The sequence below is a fragment of the Idiotropiscis lumnitzeri genome, chromosome 9 (assembly GCF_059441095.1).
Source record: "Idiotropiscis lumnitzeri isolate Australia: NSW breed Sydney's pygmy pipehorse chromosome 9, RoL_Ilum_1.0, whole genome shotgun sequence".
NCBI lineage: Eukaryota > Metazoa > Chordata > Actinopteri > Syngnathiformes > Syngnathidae > Idiotropiscis > Idiotropiscis lumnitzeri.
The window spans coordinates 5,698,588-5,717,753 of NC_142399.1; the positions used below are offsets into that span (position 1 = coordinate 5,698,588).

General features: G+C 39.0%; 1 protein-coding gene and 1 long non-coding RNA gene across 4 annotated transcripts in view; one reads left to right on the forward strand and one right to left on the reverse strand.

Annotated features, from left to right (window-relative positions):
• LOC148329967 (uncharacterized) overlaps positions 1-19,166 on the reverse strand; it is a 42,363-nt gene that overhangs the window by 21,498 nt on the left and 1,699 nt on the right. The window contains exon 3 of one of the 3 annotated variants that reach the window (XR_015845088.1): positions 14,449-16,083. The exons of the other annotated variants lie outside the window; for them this stretch is intronic. This is a non-coding gene — a long non-coding RNA (uncharacterized LOC148329967). Of the gene's footprint in view, positions 1-14,448; positions 16,084-19,166 lie in introns of those variants that run through there. 3 annotated transcript variants of the gene reach the window in all.
• On the forward strand, positions 15,615-18,432 carry LOC148329970 (homeobox protein Hox-D4b-like). The gene is made up of 2 exons (XM_088304939.1): positions 15,615-16,112; positions 17,588-18,432. The coding sequence occupies exons 1-2, from the start codon at positions 15,647-15,649 to the stop codon at positions 17,860-17,862; spliced, it is 741 nt and encodes a 246-aa protein (XP_088161065.1). The 5' UTR covers positions 15,615-15,646; the 3' UTR covers positions 17,863-18,432.

The following is a 19,166-nucleotide window of genomic DNA, read 5'->3' on the forward strand; positions in this document are numbered from 1 at the left end:
TCCAAGTTATTTTTGTAATTAATGCTTGCAATTTTAAAAGCCTTTTTTCGTTTTCTATGAACTTTTATTCGCACAATCAGGGGGTTTGTTTTTATTTTATATGTTTTAATTTCTATTTACCGTTATAACACTTTTATGTTTAAAATATATATTAATTACTTATTTCGATTTTAAATACAGGTTTATTTTATATTTTTTTAAGTGTTTCTTTTGTGGGTGCGTGGTAAAGGACGATTTGAAATAAGTACATCTTAAAAAACAAAAATGACATGCTCCATTCACCTATTTTATTTTTCTGTGTCCTACCAGCCATAATTGTGGCATTATATAGTGTCCCGTTTTAAAGGAATACATTTCGAAAACAATAATAATACGCATATACAATTATGAGACAATGTGCAGGATACATTCAGTCGCCATGCAGCGAGTAAAAAAATCGGTGCCGCTAAAACCTAAAATTGAACATCAAAAGTGCAAAAGTAGTCCCTTTCCCCATTTAGATGAAACAGAAGGATGAATTACATTTTTAGAGGGTCTCGTAAAAGGCGTATAAGAAAACACACGCTCAGACACGCACACACACACACACTACGAGTTGCGCATTAATATGGCGGCGCGGGAGCAGTAAAAGTGTTGCCGAAATTAAATAGAAAGTATGTAACAAGTTATTGCTTGTGTAATGAAAAGTTACCCCTGGTTCTACTTTGTGCTATTATTCACCCAGTAAACGAGTTTTAACAATTATTCCGTAAAGGACGAGTACGTTTTGATACATTACGGTTATTTCTAAACTATATGAGGGTAGAAAGGCTATTTTGTCAATTTAATTCCGAAGTTAGTCCCATTTAAATTCCCACAACAACCCACAGAAAAATAAGGCGTAAATTGGTGTTAAAGACTCAGTATTGGACATTTGGAGGCTGGAAATGTGTCTTTTGTAGTAAGGTACGCTGACCGCTAGATGGTGCTGTTGTCTTTCGTGAGCGATCGAAGGTTGTTTGAGGTAACAGCTCACGAATGCAGCCAGGATGTGAAAAATAAGACGTCTCTTTTTATAACTACGCCTGGACTTATTCCAGCTTTATTTTATTTTTTCTTCCCGATTAATTTTTATTTGACAGTTTTGGGCTCTGTATGTTTTGGTAAAATATAAATTTGGTAATAATCAACATGCCAATCAAATAATAATCGGCCACAAATTGACTTGGATACCTCGTATTTATTGATCGCAATTCGCTATCGCTATTCACATAGCTAGCTGGATATTAGCTAGCTGGTGTGTGCATGGATTGAGGGATGCATAACAATGTTAGACATGTAAAAAAATGTCTTTTTTCCTATTTTTAAATAGAGTACTAAGATAAATAAAGTCATGATTGCTCATTTCAATAATTTGACATTGAATTGAAAGTAAATGGAATGTTATTTTGCACATAAATGTCTTAAAATCACATAGGTGTACAATGTTTCAATCATAATAATAATGCAATGTTTATTTCATAGCTACGAGTGGAAACTGAATGTTTTTGGAGGACAATGCATGGCAAGTGGCAGGAAATATCACAAAACTTCAGGTCAGTACGCACCAACCATCCAGGAATGATTTTTTTTTGTAGAAGTGAAGGGAGGAATTTCATTTAGTCAGGTCATCGACTTGTCTAAAAGGGAGAAAAAAATGCTTTTCCGCCATCTTGTGGTATCTCATGACAATTACAAACATCTGACTTTTTCATTCTGACAAACGATTAATACGTTTAGCTGCAGTTTTACAATGTGTTATGTATCGACAAGTAGAGGATAATCTTGGCTCGGGTCAAAATTGACCCTTGTGTGCAACGCTATGTCAGCGTGAAATTAATGTGCTCCAAAATCTCTTTTACGACATAAAATACGCTATGTTGTGTTTATTGACGATGAGTGTGTTTGGGATCTGGGGGACTTTCATGTGACGTGTTTTTCACTTGTTGCTGATGCGCTGCCGTCTTTACAAGAGTCTCTTCCTGCGCGTCGTATTTCTGTGGTGGCTGGATGGCTGCGAGCCCATTTAACACCGAGCACCAAACATGCATTAAAAAAAATCCATTCTTCCTTCACACAAAAATGCGCTCAGCGATGGATTTTCCCTAAATGAAGCTATATTTGGTTTAATTAAGATTAAGAAACGAATCCTATTCAAAATGTCGATGTGGCTTATTTAAATGTAAATGTATTCATCTTAATAATGATTTAAAAACAACATTTTAAGACATTTGATTCGTTTCTGACTACATTGAAATTTTTGTGACCTTGAAATTACGTCGAATCACGACAGGATATTCGAGGAAGAATGTATTCATAAATCGATACATTCTATATAAGTAACCTTGTTTTGTTTTTTTTGTTTTTTTTCGGGTGGTGCAGTAATTGAACTCATTGAGCTCATATAATTGTGTTTTCGACTGTTCTTGCAGTAAAAAGGGGGGGACGGCAATAAACTCACACACACGCACACGCACACACACACACACACGATGAGTGGATATAATGTCATAAAAAAAAAAGCCAGCGGTAACCATAGAAACATGCTAAAGAACCCTCGCTGCAGCGAAGGTGTGGTGTTAAAAACAAACAAATGAAACGAAAATATCACACGTTTGTATCGAGCGTTAATTCTGCCCGCATTATTTTGGGGGTAAATATTTTCCGCAGACGTATTGATTTTCGGGGTGGAGTGCGTGAAGGGGGCAGGGTTGTCAAAAACACGTATAACAATAATTGATTTAAAAATGTAGCACCACAACATGTGTTTATATCATTATTCTGCAGGTTTTTAGTATTGATTAAAATGCCACCTGACATTGCACCTCCTGCTCCTTGCAGTGGCCCTCTGCAGGCACACTCCACACTCATGCTGAATACTAATTGATACGTCAGGAGAAAAAAACTATGCAAATCTGTGTGGTAGACCGAAAATAAATAAGCTCAAAATAAACGTTATATACAAAAAAACGTTGTAGGCTAAAAAAAACACGATAGCGTTAAATTTTCATGAATTGCTCGACACTATCGGGTGACGTGCGTAATTAATACAGGACGAATGAAACTTCACTTTCGTAATCCTTGCAAAAACAGTGTTTTATTTTAGCTATGGCAAAAATACATTAGCGGCATACGACAATGATCGCATCATAATCATGAATGACATTCTGAAAAAGAATTGTATTTTGTTTGTAGATATTTATAATTCTGAATTGTTGTCTGCTTCTGTTCTTCATTTTCTTGATCAACAATTGAAAACTAGATCTGTTTCTCCCTATTTTAGTAAGTTTGTCTTTACGTTTGTCTTGTGATTTTTTTTAAAGCTGTATTTTTAATTTCTTCAGTTGGATCAAACAATTTTCAGGTAAACGAGTTAAAAAGGCTGGTCAACGATTAAAAAAAAACAGCATCTTGTAGAAATTTCCAGTTGTAAAACCATAAAGACATGCGAGTGTCTTTTGCAAAGCCAAACAAACAAAATAGTCCGAATCAATGGTTAAAAGCGCACGAAAAAGTCGTATGAATAGCTGCAAATTTCCAGAAACAAAAACATCCGCAGTCCACGTCTTTCCCAACAAAACGGCTCTAATTGGTGTATAGAAAAAAAATTAAGCTGTTTATAAACGAAATAAATATTCGTATAAACAGCTACAAATCAGTGCAGTAAAAAATATATTAACGTATTTTGGATTGGATTGTATTTTCAATTATTAAATCGGGGTAGAATAACTAAATTTAAAAAAATTAACCGCTTCAACAAAAAATGTCTGATGGAAACATTGAAATTAGATAAACTCGTGCTGATTAACACTAAAATGTAAAATTAAGTGTTAATAACAACGTAAATTGAGACACTAGGAACCCCCGCCCCTCAACACCCACCCTCCCCAACATCGAGTTTCCAAGATGGATGCTTCTTGCTTCCTCGCGAGTGCAGCTGCCACAAATCACAGTCCCCCCAAAATTCCGCTCACGCCTTGCTCTTCTGCTGCCGCGTTTTTTTATGAGCGCACGCCCGCCGCCATTGGCCGCCTCCGCTCACGTGGCCAATCACGTCTCACTCTTGCTTCCTTTCCGTCCCGCCGCGTGTGTAGACGCGCCGCCGCCTCGACGCACGCACGGTAAAAACTCCTCTCTTGTCACACCCACACACCCCCCGCACTTCCTTTACGCCTTCGTTTTTTTGTGTATTTCTGCAAATTTCTTTCAACCCTTAACGTTCAGTTTGACTCACAAGTACGTCATAAGTGGTGCAACTTGCTGCAAACTGTCTTTTTTTTCGTTAGGACGCTGGCGTGCAACATGCGGGACGATCACATAAGCAGGTAGGCTACTCTTGCAATATTTGCATGACAAATAGTACGTTACACTGTTATTACTGCTTTATTACATAATTTTGTGACGGTTCTGTATGATAAATGTTACGTTATTACTAGGTCATTTCTGAGTGCTCCTAAGCGACTTTGATGTGCATGTGTTTCTTTTAACTTTCTGTGCATATTTGATGACCATGAATGCACAATTAAAATATGAATGATGAAGTGTGGTGACGTCACGACTAGGGGGGGACAATGGGAGTTGCAGCCAAGTTTTGGTGCAGATTTTCCTTTGACGTTTTCTGTCACATACCGATGGTTGCAATGTGGAAGTGAGATGACGTCATGACTGCATGATGAAAAGCACGAGCGATAATAATTGGGTGATAAGAATGCATTTAATTGAATGGAGGCACATCTTTTTTTAAATTCTTATTACTGTGAGTTCTTATTGTACCAAAAGCAAAACGACAGCTTCAAATAAAATAAAAAATCAATTGTAATGCTAACTTAAATTCACTAAATATTAAACTACATGGGTTATTTTGGTCTGACTCATGGCCAGATGGAAATAACTTAACGACCCCCCCTTCATTTCGCAGTTTTTTTTACGAGGGCCCTTTGACTGAGGCTCTCGCACACACACAATCCACAGCAACACAAAGATGGCAGTATTTTACGTTTTTCTTTTTCCTTTTACAATTGTACATTTCCAATAGCTCAGGAGGGGGCGGGGCCTCTAGGAGGTGGGCGGGGGGCGAGAGGATAGAGGAGAGACAAAGACAGTATTTCATTGCTGATCCTCACTGGAGCTCAGCTGGCACTGACAGTATTTACAACCTACTGCAATGCGGCAGAGGAGCTGAGTGTGTGTGTGCGTGTGTGTGTGTGTGTGTGTGTGTGTGTGTGTGTGTGTGTGTGCCTGTTTGTGAGAGTGAGAGTGTGTGTGTGTAGGTGTGTGACTGAGTGCAACAAAAGGGACAAAAGGGTGACAGTGACGCCACACAAACCTTGAAAATTTACACCAGGAGACAGACAGATGGATAGTTGTGTCGTGCTGCTGATTGTGGCTTTGCTCTTGTGTGTGCGTGCGTGTGTGCGTGTGCGTGTGTGCGTAGGATGACCAAAACGATGACGTTGACCGAGGAGGTGAAGAAGAAGAGCAGCTGCAAATTTGTCACGTAAGATCCAACTTCTCACTGCTTCCTTAGCAGCGTATTCGCTTTCCTGTATATGCACATGTGCACAAAGACCACCAAAGTGACTTTTACATGAGCAGCAACGTGACTTCAGCTCAAGGGTCACATAGAAACATAACATAAGATATCCCTCGAGTAATTTATGAGCCACCAAATGGTCCATAAAGAGGATAAACAAGCATGTAGTCTTAATAAGTTGAAACAAATGACAAAAACAAAAGTTGAATCCAAACGAATCCGGCTCAGTTTTGATTGAAGTGACCTTATTAATTTAGGGAAGCAAAGAAATGATGCATCGAATGGGAGGCAAGTTCGGAAAATGGGCGTTACCTTTCGCAGCTCCGCAGTGACGCCGATATAATATTCCTTTGCATTGTTGAATATTCTATGTTGAATCTAATATTGGCATTCAGTTGGCGGGAAAATAATAGCTAATGAATTTAGTTCAGTTGTTGTGATCCCAAATTGAGGTATTAATTTAAAACTTTGTGTAATATTGTACAGAGCATGTGCAATTTTGGCCAACACCCATTCCCAATATTTTGGTGCGGTATGACGCAGTTGTACACCAATGCAAAGTACAACCATGATAATAAAAAATATATTGTTCAATCAATGCCTGAAAGTAAACCTTATGTTTGTAAAATGAGAATTTGGGATACGGCTTTCATGTCAATCATTTACGCTACAGTGTGACGCACTTTTGATTCAGCTATTTGATTATAAATAGGCTATAAAATCATTATAAAATCTTTTTTTTTTACCATCAAATTTTCTTCAAATGGTATTTCATTTTAGCAGCACTGCAGAGATGGAGGGAACGCCCATTTTCCTAAAGCGCAGTCTGCTGTTGCTACTTTTGTCCACTAGAGGGTAGAACAAGACAAAGAATAAAACTGCGCGCCGAGCACTGCAGACAGGGCGACATTTTTAATATATTCAATATCTTCTATTTGAATTATTTTTGAATGATACGTAATCTTATGGCATGTTCGCAGCATTTCTTTCATTAAAATTAAGCTTTCGTAGTACAGACCTCCTAAATCAGAACGTTTGCTCAGTGTCGAATTAGAAAGTTAGATGCGCATTCATGACGATGTTTAATGACTATAAACGAATGGATGCAAATGTATTTTATGAACTTTGCGCACTTTCCAGAAGAAGGACAATCACACAATCAGTTTTACACTTTCACAATATGCCCGATAGTTTGAACACAACGCCACCAGGGTGCGCTAAAATTCATGGAAAACTTGACTTAACAATAAAGACCTTCTACGTCAAGAATTAATGTGAAATATACAACTTCGAAATTTGATTTCAATTATATGTGCGTGATTACGGATAATTGTGATTTCGGAGTACATTTATTTATGTATTATGAGGGCTTTGTTGCATTGTTTGGTTTGACAGACACAGAATCCAAGGTGCGTTAAAATCAATGGGAAAATTGACCTTTACCATATATATATATATATATATATATATATATATATATATATATTGTGAACTTTGTTATTTTTGCAGCATTTGGCTTGACACACACCGACACTTAACACGCGCGAACAGGCATTTGCGCGCGCGTGTGTTTTCACAGCGCTTGCTTTATGGCTTTATTGCTCCCCATTTACGGAAATCAAAGCAGGAAACAAATGTTCCAGCATTCCAGGGGCATCCGGAAAAGTGCAAAAAGAGTCGTTTAGCCTTGTTTGGACAGGGGTCACTAGACGTCTGGAGGCGCACGCACGCGCACGTATACTCACGTACTGAGCTAATTTGTCGACGTATACAAATAAAAAACAGAAGACAACACGCAAAGAAACGCCACTTAATTCAATAAAATATGTTGGATGTGCTCTGAAAACACTCGCAATGGATTTTAAGTCGACTTAAAAATCCACGTATTGGATTTTAAAATAAAGCGATACAAAAAGATTGCTTTTTTTTTATCTCTGTTACTTTTCGAAGCGTCCCCTCCCAGGACAATTTATGGGCCCGCGTGGGAGACGCGAAAAAAAGAGAGGGGGGAGAACACGTGATAGCAATAAAGTGTGTTTTATTGCCGGTGGCGTGACAGGCCCCAAAATATAACTCAGAAGGCTGCCGACAGGCCACCACATCGCATCTGCGGCCACACACACACCTCGAAAAAATTGTCGCGGGTTCGACAACGAAGAGAGGGCGACGGGATTCAGCTTCCACGCGAGATTCGGACGGCCGTGAGATTTCATATTTGGCAGCGCTGATGTTATGAGATATGGATGGGGAGGGGGCAATAGGAGAATCAAAGGGGGGGGGTCCAATCGATGGTCCGGGGACCTTGCGTTGACCCCTGTGGGATGAGCGAGGGGGTCCAGAGATCCACCTGTGCTCCAAATATGGGATCCAATTAAATCACTCGGACTGCAAAGGGCGACACGCGTGGACGGCCACTCACTGTCACGGAGGACAAGCACGGCTGCAGGTGACATTTACTCGGTCGGTAAGGAAACTCTACTTATTTATTGACATGGTTTACGTTTTAAAAATGCTTTTATTAAGTGATAAAAAAAAATTGAAGGATGAGTAAAAATAATGCATTGTTTGCAGTTTATTAAAAATCAAGACGTTTTGCATGGTATGCAATGTTGCACAGTTTTCTCATACACAGCTCTGGGCGGGAAATTAAGACACACGTAAATCAGTATAGCATTTTCTGAATCTAAATCCTCCAAGTGATATTTGTAGATAGAATTTCAAAATTTCAATTCAACTCAAACATAAACGGTACTTATAAACAGAAATATTTGACAAACGGACCATTTCGCAGTTGTCTTTTATTTTTTTCCCCAGAGCTGTATTAAAACGTATAGATAATTTTATATATATGTATGGATATTTGCATTTAAAACGCATGAGACAGTTAAGGATCCTATTTAATCTGATTTTATTAAATTATATTCTCACGTAAAATGTAAAGTCTCCCTATTTCGCTACAAAGGCGTATATTTTAGAAATGTGCTTTTAGAGGTGCAAAAATAAATTAACTGCAGCAATATTTAATGCATTTTATTTACAACTAGTTTTTAAAATAAAAACATAGCCACTTTACATGGTATTTTTTTTTAAATAAAAACGCAATTCAATTAAACTGAAAAGCAGCACTAATTGATTCTAATGATATTTTTAAAAATATACTATAGTACTAATGCACGTGGTACATTTCAACAATGTAACGCAATCGTATTTTGCAAATACATAGTGGACACCCTTTAATCGCAAATGAAAAAAAATCATTAAAAAAAATAATAATAAAATATATATATATATATATATATATATATATATATATATATATATATATATATATATATAACGTGCATATGGAATTAGAGCCAAACAAATCCCGTTGTGTTCGTCCAGGCGGATGTTTTTGTGGAAGTGTGACATGTTTGAGAGTCATCAGCATACTTTTTTTTTTGTTTGTTTGTTTGTTTGTTTTTCACATGTGCTTGCGTTTGCTCACAGTATATCATATATATAGTCAAGCTAAAGGCCGGCATATGCACGAGGTCCCTGCGCGCAGTCATAATGGGAATTAGACGCCATAAAACTTGGACATTCAAACGCATCAAGAGACTTTGGCTGTTTTATTGCAGGGTCAGGTCTTAACATGGCTGCTACTATTGCAAGGGATTCATCACATGCAGGGAATATTGATGTCATGAAATCTCTTTTTAAACATGCTGAAAAGTGAACGCTCAGAGTACGCTAAATTCGACTGCTTTTGCAGCAGATGAGTTTGAAATGCGAATTTGGCGGCTTGTGCAGGTCAACCCGCGAGACGATGCCACGGCAGGAGGGGTCGCGCAAGTTAATGTCTAAACCGGCTTAGAGCGCCGCTCTCAGCCCGGCTTTGACCCGGCTGCAGGCCCGGGGGCGGAGGGGTGAGCCGGCGGTCAGCCTGTCTAAGATGAAAAAGTGAAACGACCCCCGGAGAAAGAAAAGCCACCATCTGAATGGCTTTTTTTTTTTTTTTTCGGACTACACATGTGCACACGGTATGGATGCCGTGAGAGATCGGCAATAATGCAATATGAATTGCGTGATAATATAAATTATGTAAAAAAATGCGCAAGGAGGGAAATCTTTTTTTTTTCAATGTATGCATTTCCAAAAACGAAACAATACAAAATAAATAAATAAATAGAAAACTGTGCAATTAATTGCACATCGTGTGTTACATACGACAAGAGTCTTTCAACTGTTGCACAAAGCAACACAATGCACAAGCCGGTAACAATGGCCGATAGCGACTCCTGAACTCTGCATGGTCAACCCCCCCCCCCTGTCCTGTCCAGCTCGCATAGGACTAATGGTCGGTCCGGTGAAGCCGCGGTCAACGCTTGTGAGTGACCCTGCGCCGACCCGCTCGGCAGCTAGGCTACATTCTCCCTGCACAAGAATGCTCGCTTTTGAGCTCCCGTTGTTGTTGTTGGTGTTGTTGTCTCCTATTAAAAAAGGGAGGGGGGAGTGGGGAGGGGGGAGTGGGTCGGTGCTGCAAAGTTCACAGCTATTGAGTCAAAAGGTGTGAGGAGTTGATGACTTTAAAAAAAAAAAAAAGTCATTTAAAGCAAGAGGGGTTGAAGAATTGTTTTTTTTTTTTAAATGAAAATGAAGGCATAGATTAATAGTCCTGTGCTGAATGCGTTTGTGCTGGCAGCGTCATTATTCAAACACAGCCATTAGGTTTGTTTCGTCAATTTGCTTTTGTTTGGGTGGCATTCCGCATTAAAAATGGACTTTTCTTTCACAAATTAAGGATGGAACAGGGTATACATATATTAGTCACAAAATGTGGAAATTTTGGATTTATGTCCAAAAAGCAGGCGGCAGTATCACATTGAAGCGAAATACGAGAATCAAAAACATTCATAGTAAGGAAAGCAGACTGGGCATTATAGGAAAAGCAGCAAGAATAGTCAGCAGTGATGTATGTGTAATGAAAAAAAAAAAACAAGTCTCGGGCCCAAATGATATGAATTTCTTGAGACGGATGCAGATTCTGTTATTTGGCAGAATAATATTCCAATAACCGATTAAATGGACGATTAATTAAAAAAAATACATAAAATTAATAAAACAACTTATTTTTCACTACCAACTATAAAGACAATATATCTCAAGCAGAATTGTTTTACATTTAATAATTCTTTAACTTTGTCATGGAGACAAAAATTGGCATATTTTTTTTTTTTTATAATTTTTTGGGGGGCGATGGTTCAATGTCAGTATCTTTGGTTTGTTTCATGATGTAATGTGTTAATGAGTAAAAAAAAAACGGTTGATTTTCTACTGATGAAATCGTATTTCATTGATTTTGTATACTGTAATCGTATTCAAAAGATTATTTCGGACCACATGTGAAAGGAAAAGCAGTTGGAAATCAGAACGTATAAAGTGACATCGCCACCTACTGGCCTGGAATGCATGTTACACTCTTTTGGTCGATTTCGCAAGTCAACGCCGGTGAGTTAAACGGTGTTTCTGCCTGAATTCCAGGCTTTGCATAAAGCCCAACACAATATCTAAAAGACACAACATGAGAATCTATATCATCACAAAGAAAACCCATTAATCTCCATATCTTTAAGTTAGTTTTTTTTTTTAATCCAAAACAGGAAGAGCACATTTCTGTTGCTCAGTGAATGCAAAAGAAAACCCTCAAAATATTTGAGTTAAATATTTGGCGCCAGAAGTTTTACATTTGCACACAGAGAGCGGAAGAGTGATAACGTAAGAAAAAAAAACTTGCACGGGCTCATCGTTATGCAACGAAAACTTGAAGCTAGCATGCGTTGATGTGTTTATTAGCCATTAGCGCACGTAATGACGTTTGCTCTGCGGTTGGACGCTTGTTTGCGTGTCCTCAAAGCCTGACAGACGACTTCCTCTGTTTAAACCAACAAAATGGGCCCAAAACAGCAAATGGCGCTCAAAGACTTGCGCTATTTTTTATTTATCGACTCGCGCGAACTGTTCAACGACACCAAACTGATATTCGTTTCAGTCTGAACTGTTGTTTGCATGTTTTTTTTATTTTTTTATTACAGACATGGAAAGCACAGCCTCAGTGAGAATCGCTTTGATTAAATTGTTCTGAGCCACCTTAGTGTGGAGAATTTCGTAGGAAGATGTACAAAAAGTGAAGCAACAGACTTTTGCGTTAGTCGATCATTTTCAGCGACAGTAGCCGGGAAAATATTCCGTCAAAATTGGATAAAATGCCACAAAAACCTGATGACCACGTTTGCCTGGCAACATTAACAAAGAGTCACCGATAAAAAAAAATAAATCACAAAATAAATTGTGTCCCTTTTCTACTCATTGAAAGTTTGCTTTGCGTCTTTATTTGTTAACATTGCAAAATAAATCTATTACACTCAAAGGTGCATTGGGAATATCGAACATTGTTTTTGTAGAGTAAATTCTACAAATTACTTTTGCTTAAACTCTCAGTAAATTAGTAGAAAAATACGACATTTCGTCCATATTTTGCCGTTCCAAAGAAAGTGAACCAAACTTCAAATCTTCACGAGAACTTCCCGACTCTTTGTCACGATCCTTTAAGCACGCATGCCTGAGGACTCACGGCGGATGTTTCAGAGAGTTATTGGACCGTTAAAGCAACACGCTCACGCACGCATGGCACATGTAACAAGCGTGTTCCCGAAACAAAGAATGGTGTCAGGCCGATTCCTCGACACCCGCCACGAAAGAGGACACGGAGAGTGTGGAGCCGTCAGCGGGAGCGTGTCTACTTCGCCTATAAATACCCTGTAGAACCGAATGTGTGTGGACTCTGCTCGGTCACAGATTGGGTTCTAGGGGAGTCTATGGGCGGCGACTAACCATCCATCACACGCACGGGAAACCCCGAGAGCTTCACAAGTGCTTCTTTGTGTTTTCACTTTGGGTTGCTTCACTTTCTGCTCAGCAAGAACATTCAATGACACGACGGACTGTCAAGTCACTTTTGAGACGTTGCACCGAGAGCGCATCAAGAAAGTGAATATTAAGTTTTCCGAGCTATAAGGTTCTTAAGGTTCTGTTTTTTGGAAAGATGCATCCATATGGTGGAATCACCGCCTGTTCACATCTTAAGCTATTTGCTACTATTTAAACTTTTTGGTGCTTTTTCTATAACACTCAAAGAGGCTCCAAGATGGTGCCAAAGCGCTGACTAATGGGAAAATACGCATATTTGATTTGGTATCAAAACTCATTCACTACCAGTCGAGTAAAGAAAAAAATGTAATGCAGTGAAACCTCATGAACATAATTGGTTCCGTGAGCCCGTTTGCAACTCGAACGGTTCATAAATCAAGGTAATATTTCCCATTGAAATAAATGAAAATGCGATTAACCGTTCCAGCCCCAAAATTAAGTTATACTTAACTTTTTTTGGGGTATTTTTTTCACCAGTGTGCGGTTAACAATAAATATAAAGTAATAAATAAATGAGTGAAAACATACTATCACTAATAAAAGTAAATAAAAATAAAACTCTTGAGAAAATCACGATAACTGTGTTTCAACCATTAACTTTACTCGACTTTCGAACGTACTTGCAAATACGTTTCAACGTATTTGTATATATACGTTGGAAGATACAAGCAAATATGTTTGCACGTACGTCAGAGAAATTGCTTCTTCCCATTGGCAATTCCACACTTCCGTAATTTAGCGCTTCATTTACATGTCAGGAAAAGTTCGACACAGGACTTACTTCCGCCTTGCGAGTCGCGACAACATGCGGGGACGACTATTTAATGAGATTATGCCGATGTTAAACGTTCATTGTCTAAGATTAAAAAAAAGATGACACATTTTAATACATGACAGTCATTTTAAAAAAAAAATGGGGGACGAAAATGTAATAAATTTTGGACGTCGTAATTGTAACGGCGATTTTCATTTTGGACAATCATGTTTTTACCACGTCACAGCCGCCAGCTACAATGCCTCCCATTTAAACTTCCTTCGAAGTTTATTGATAACGACTGTATGGCTGTTTTTGTTTCTTGTTCACATTTGGGGAAAATGTTTGTTCAGTGTGGCACACTCGGCTGATTGATGGCATTCAACGTGAAGTATAAGACTCCTTTTTGTACTGGATACTGCAAGCACAAATTAGCCTTTTAGGATACGCCCACCAACAGTTGGGTAAAATTTCACGTAAAAATGACAAACTTGTCTAAATGATTACTTGCATAAATGACTTAAATGCTGTAATTTGCATTCCAGGCCTGTAGTTGGCGATGTCACTTTTTAAAGAAACATGACACGCATTCGCACCAACTACTAGTCTGAAAAATCTCAAATACAAACATTATTGTTAAAATACGTATGAAAATTGGTTTGGATGTTCCATATTGATTCAAACCACTCCAACTTCAAAGCGCCTTCAGATAATCTTGGAACTATTTCCCACATTGCTAAAAATCTACAATTTTCATTGCAAATTTCCCAGATTTGAGAAATATTTTACACATTTACCTCCTCCTTCCACATTTTTGGACAGATTCAAATCATTCCAACTTTAAAATATTTCTCACATTAAAGTCATGTTTGTGGATTTTTATTTCTTAATTTAAGATTTATTTTGCTATAGGTAAGACCATTAAGGACAGATTATCATTTGCAATGTAGAACTAGTTGAAGATAGCGGATTTGTAATCTTTAAATTATTACCAAACTTTCCCAAAAAAATTTCACCCCCCCCAATAAAAAAAAAAAAATCTAAATTTAGAAAAATCCTTTTTTTTAACCTCTTTTGGGCACATTGGATTTTCAGACACTTGAATCATCCATCTGACTATTCTCTTTTATTCACTAAATTCCACATAATTTCAATTCTTTTTGTCTTTTCAGCATTCAAAGTCATTAAAACAACCTTTTACACCTTGCTTGACTCTAGTTTCTGAATTAAATACCCGCCCTTTAAAATGATGTCCTTGTCTCAAATTAAATGCCTCAATTTAGATAAGAAAACCAAGTTGACACTTTCACCCTAATAAAACGATTACGTGTGATTAAAACAAGCTCCTAAAACAAACGTTTGCCTATTTGAGCTTATCGCTGACATTCATTAGTATCTGGAAGCCAGATCAAAGAGATTTGCTTTTGGTTCACTTGCATTAGGTCAGATTAAAAAAAAAAAAGACTCCACTTGTGCCAAAACAATGCGGCGGCTTAGAAGGAGCCATATGCACGAATGAATGATTATTTGGGGGATGTTTAGAAATGACGATCATTTATTTTTCTTCGTGTGAGGGCTCAATTTAGCCACTTTTGGGGTTTCTATGCCTGCAACATCATTTTTTAAACGCCTTTGCATGATTTTTTTTTTAAGCTGCATCATTTTTCCAATGTGGCTTTCATTCAGAGACGGTGATGATGACAGTGAGATGGTGAACGGGACACCTCGGACTGACCCCGGCCCGCAACAAAGCCAACTACTAGTCACTGTCTGGGGGCCTTTTTGTCCCATTCTTGTGTGCGTGCCCTCTGCGGAGCGGTCACGTTTTGTTTTGCGCCCTTTGACTGCGGCCACAAGGCCAAATATGGCCCCCGCGTCCCCTCAATATGGGCCCGATTAATTTTTCAGCTCGGGGGCTCCATCTGTGGGGGTCGATCCCGTCCGTCAGCCAAAAAGTCATAAATCTACTGTGCGTGTTCAATATAGAAAGGGGGGTGGGGGTGGGATTGTTGGATAGATGGGTTTATAAAGACAAGATAAATAATGACGCAGCTCCAATCCACAAATATCCAATTTTCTAATTTAGCTCCGCCAGCAAATCTTCATTAGGCCAATTAGGCACAATTTTTGTTGTTTTTGACTTTATATACAAGCATAGCCGCAAAAAAAGCTAAGCCTCCCATTGGCTGCGCTGCCAGGTCACGTGGTCCTCACGGCCGTCCGTCTATTTGACAGCCGCGGGGTGGCTTGATGCCAGAGGGGGGAAAAGGGGGACACAGGGCGAAGGGGTAGAGGGAAAGAGAGAGAGAGAGTGAGGGAGAGAGGGAAAAGAAAAATTAGTATTCTCCAACCAGCCTCGCTATAAATCAATCATGGAGTCCTACGCGGTGAGCTGCAAATACGCCGAGCCGCACTTCCCACCTTGCGAAGAAGATTACAGTCATTTCACTGGCCAAGGGGGTTATTACAATAGCCCCCCGGATTGCGGCACGTACGGCGGTGGGCGCTACCAGCCTGCAGCCGCAGCCCCTCCACCCGAGCCCGGCTACGCACCGCAGCCAACCGCCTATGAACATTCGTTGCAGGCGCAGCAGCAGCAGCAGCAGCAGCCGCGGGAGGATGCCGAGCGGCTACCCCAGCAAGGTGCGCCCTTACCCGGCTACACAGAGCATGACGACGCCGGGGGCAAAGAAGGCGGCTTCCCGGAGATGTGGATGACGTGCGCCAGTAAGACCGTTCAGGTGCAGAGGAGAATCGGTGCCGGAGGGGGCCACCAGGCCAAAGACAAGCCCCCCATCGTAGTGTACCCCTGGATGAAGAAGGTGCACATCGCCCACGGTGAGGAACACGACCCCATTCTCATCGCTCGGTCACACTTCTTTTTTTTTGACACCCCGGATGTCATTTTGCTTTATAATTTTATTTCTCCCTCTTGCCCCCAGCAACTCATCTAACACCACAACCACACACAAACACACGTGCACGCTCACGCGCACTCTTGTTGTCGTGTTTTGTCCATTTGGGAGCACCATTTCTTGTGCTGAGTTATTTATGATCGCAGTGAGAGTCAGGCAGAATTACAGCCGCTATAAACTTTTATGACTCTGCCGCAGCTTGTATGTGTGTGTGTGTGTGTGTGTGTGTGTATGTGCGCGAGTGTGCGGGGGTGTGTGTGTGTCTGTGTGTGTGTGCGCGGAGCCTGCCAGTGAACAAAGAGATGCGCGTTAATACCCAGAATGGTTTCTTAACCAGTTTGTTGGTCAACCGCAAATGGACACACACCCGCACACACACACGCGTTTTCAAAATACAATAAACAGGAATATATATAATATATATATATTATATATATATATATATATATATATATATATATATATGTGTGTGTGTGTGCGCGCGTGTGTTTGTTTAAGACTATTGAGATGAACAGAGAACAGTGGAAATAGATGGAAATTAATTATAGTTGGCAAACATTAATTTGAAGGTTTACCAAAAAATTTAACAGTTTTTATGTACATTATGTCATAAATATTACTGGGATTTTTTTAATAGACTAAAAAGTTGAGAGTGAATTCAATTTTCATAATTTATTAAGTGATCTATATATTGAGTTATATAAAAATGCATATCTTGAAAAAAATTATATATAGTTAGCTCTAGGAACGTGCAATGGAAAATGGTGTGGGAATTAAATTTACTCAATTTTATTTCATCAAATAGATGGTCAATAGAAAATCAATCGTCTAATTGACTTCAGGAAACTTTCTGGATCCAGATGATTTTATTTCACGCAACCACTTGACGAAATAAAAATAAGTAAATTCAACAAAAGCACAACGCAAACCAATAGACCAACAGTATCTGACCATCAGCGCTAAATAACTTAAAGAAAAAAAACATATATAACTAATTATCTCATAATACAGTGAGCATAAAAAAACTATTCTTTCATTAAATAATAAAAAATTTGTTTCTGTTGTCATGTTCAATGTCGCAATACCGATATCACAATTGTCAACACCCATATTGCATGTTTTTTTTCATTTATATCACGAATGCCTACCTGATAGCATAATTATGCATTTAGCCAAAAACCCAATTAATTGGCATCAATAATAAATCAATTTTAAAATACATAGTAAATGTTTGTCCAACGAACTTAATTTTCATTTTCAGTTCCACATCACACTAGTATTTATTTATTTATTAAATATTGCACGCTCCAGATAACTACCCTGTCAGGATGTGTCATCATACCAAAAAAAAGAGCAAAACAAATGACGTCACGCTGTCCATTCTTGCCTTCCCCCCAGTTAACCCGAACCACCCGGGCCCGGAGCCCAAGCGTCTGCGCACGGCCTACACGCGTCAGCAGGTGCTGGAGCTGGAGAAGGAGTTCCACTTCAGCCGCTACCTGACGCGCCGCCGCCGCGTGGAAGTTGCGCATGCGCTCTGCCTGTCCGAGCGCCAAGTCAAGGTGTGGTTCCAGAACCGGCGCATGCGCTGGAAGAAGGACAACAAGCTGCCCAACACCAAGGGACGCAGCAAGGCCAAGAAAGGCGCGGAGAAGGCGACGATCCCGGTGTGAGAAACAGGGTGCGAGGGGGGCGTTGGGACCCCCCCCCCCCGAAAACGACCAAGTGACGATCCGGGCCCACATTCCGCAAGCATCCATGTATTTTAGCCTTATATAGCCTAGTATCGTCATCATTTTTGTTCTGGACCTCCTGGAAGAATTCATTGTTTGTTTTGGAGAGAACAGGGTTATTTTTGTAATTATTATTAATATTATTATCATTATTATTATTATTATTTCTACAGGGTAAACAAAAAACGAAAAAAAAAACAATACAGGGTTGTATAAGAGTGAGGCAGAGTATTACTTGTATGCACGTGACCAAAATGTTTTGGAAGGACAAACGCAAAGATGACACAGGCGACAAATGGGCACGCACTGTTGATTTTATGTGCCAAAAGCGCGCACACACACGCACACACACACATTCAGACACACACATTAACAGCTGAGCTCCAAAAGGTGTTTGCATACTTGTCTCAGGGTTTCCTTACAGGGTTTTCAAATCCATCCAGCACCAACATACAAAGAATAATAAAGATTTTTTTTCATTTCCTTTTAAATTCCAGTGTAATATGCTAATTTGCCTCCGTCAGTACTTATTATTTTTTATTATGTGTATGTTTATAGCATATTTTATTCTTGGTAGCAGCACGTATGTCATTTTGTATGTGAAAAAAGTACAGAAAAAAAGCATCCGTGTAGAACTTTTATATGAGGAAAAAACGTTTTGATAAAAAACAAAAATCTTGGTGAAGAATAAAAGCTTTACACTATCATTTTATGGTCTCCGGCTCTCTGAAGTATTATTTCAACAAAATAATGGATATGGGCAGAGAAAATAATAATAAAAAAAAATGTATATTTACATGAACTTACATTCTGTATTTTGATCTGAAAAAAATAATGTCGAACTTTAAGAAAATGTGGACGAGAAGGCAACGAGGACAACACGCATGCAAATGCAATAAAAGTCAATGTGGTGCGAAAACGCTGCACATAAAGTTACGGTTGGGAAAAAAAGAAATAAATGAGGTACAAGTCACAAATAAAGTCTTATTTAAGTAAATATGCAGGAACGAGAGGTTAAGATATGACTATGGAAATGGATTGTCAAACAAGTTTCATACGACTTTGGTTTTTAAATTAAGTCGTCTTTCCAAAAAAGTGACTATGCAAGGGAAATAAATATACAAAATATTTGTAATAACCCTAAATCAGTTAATTTCAAAATCGACGATTTCGTGGCACTTCACATATTTATGTTATGAAAGTCCTTAATATAGCATCTCGGGTGCAAGGCAAATCGTATATGG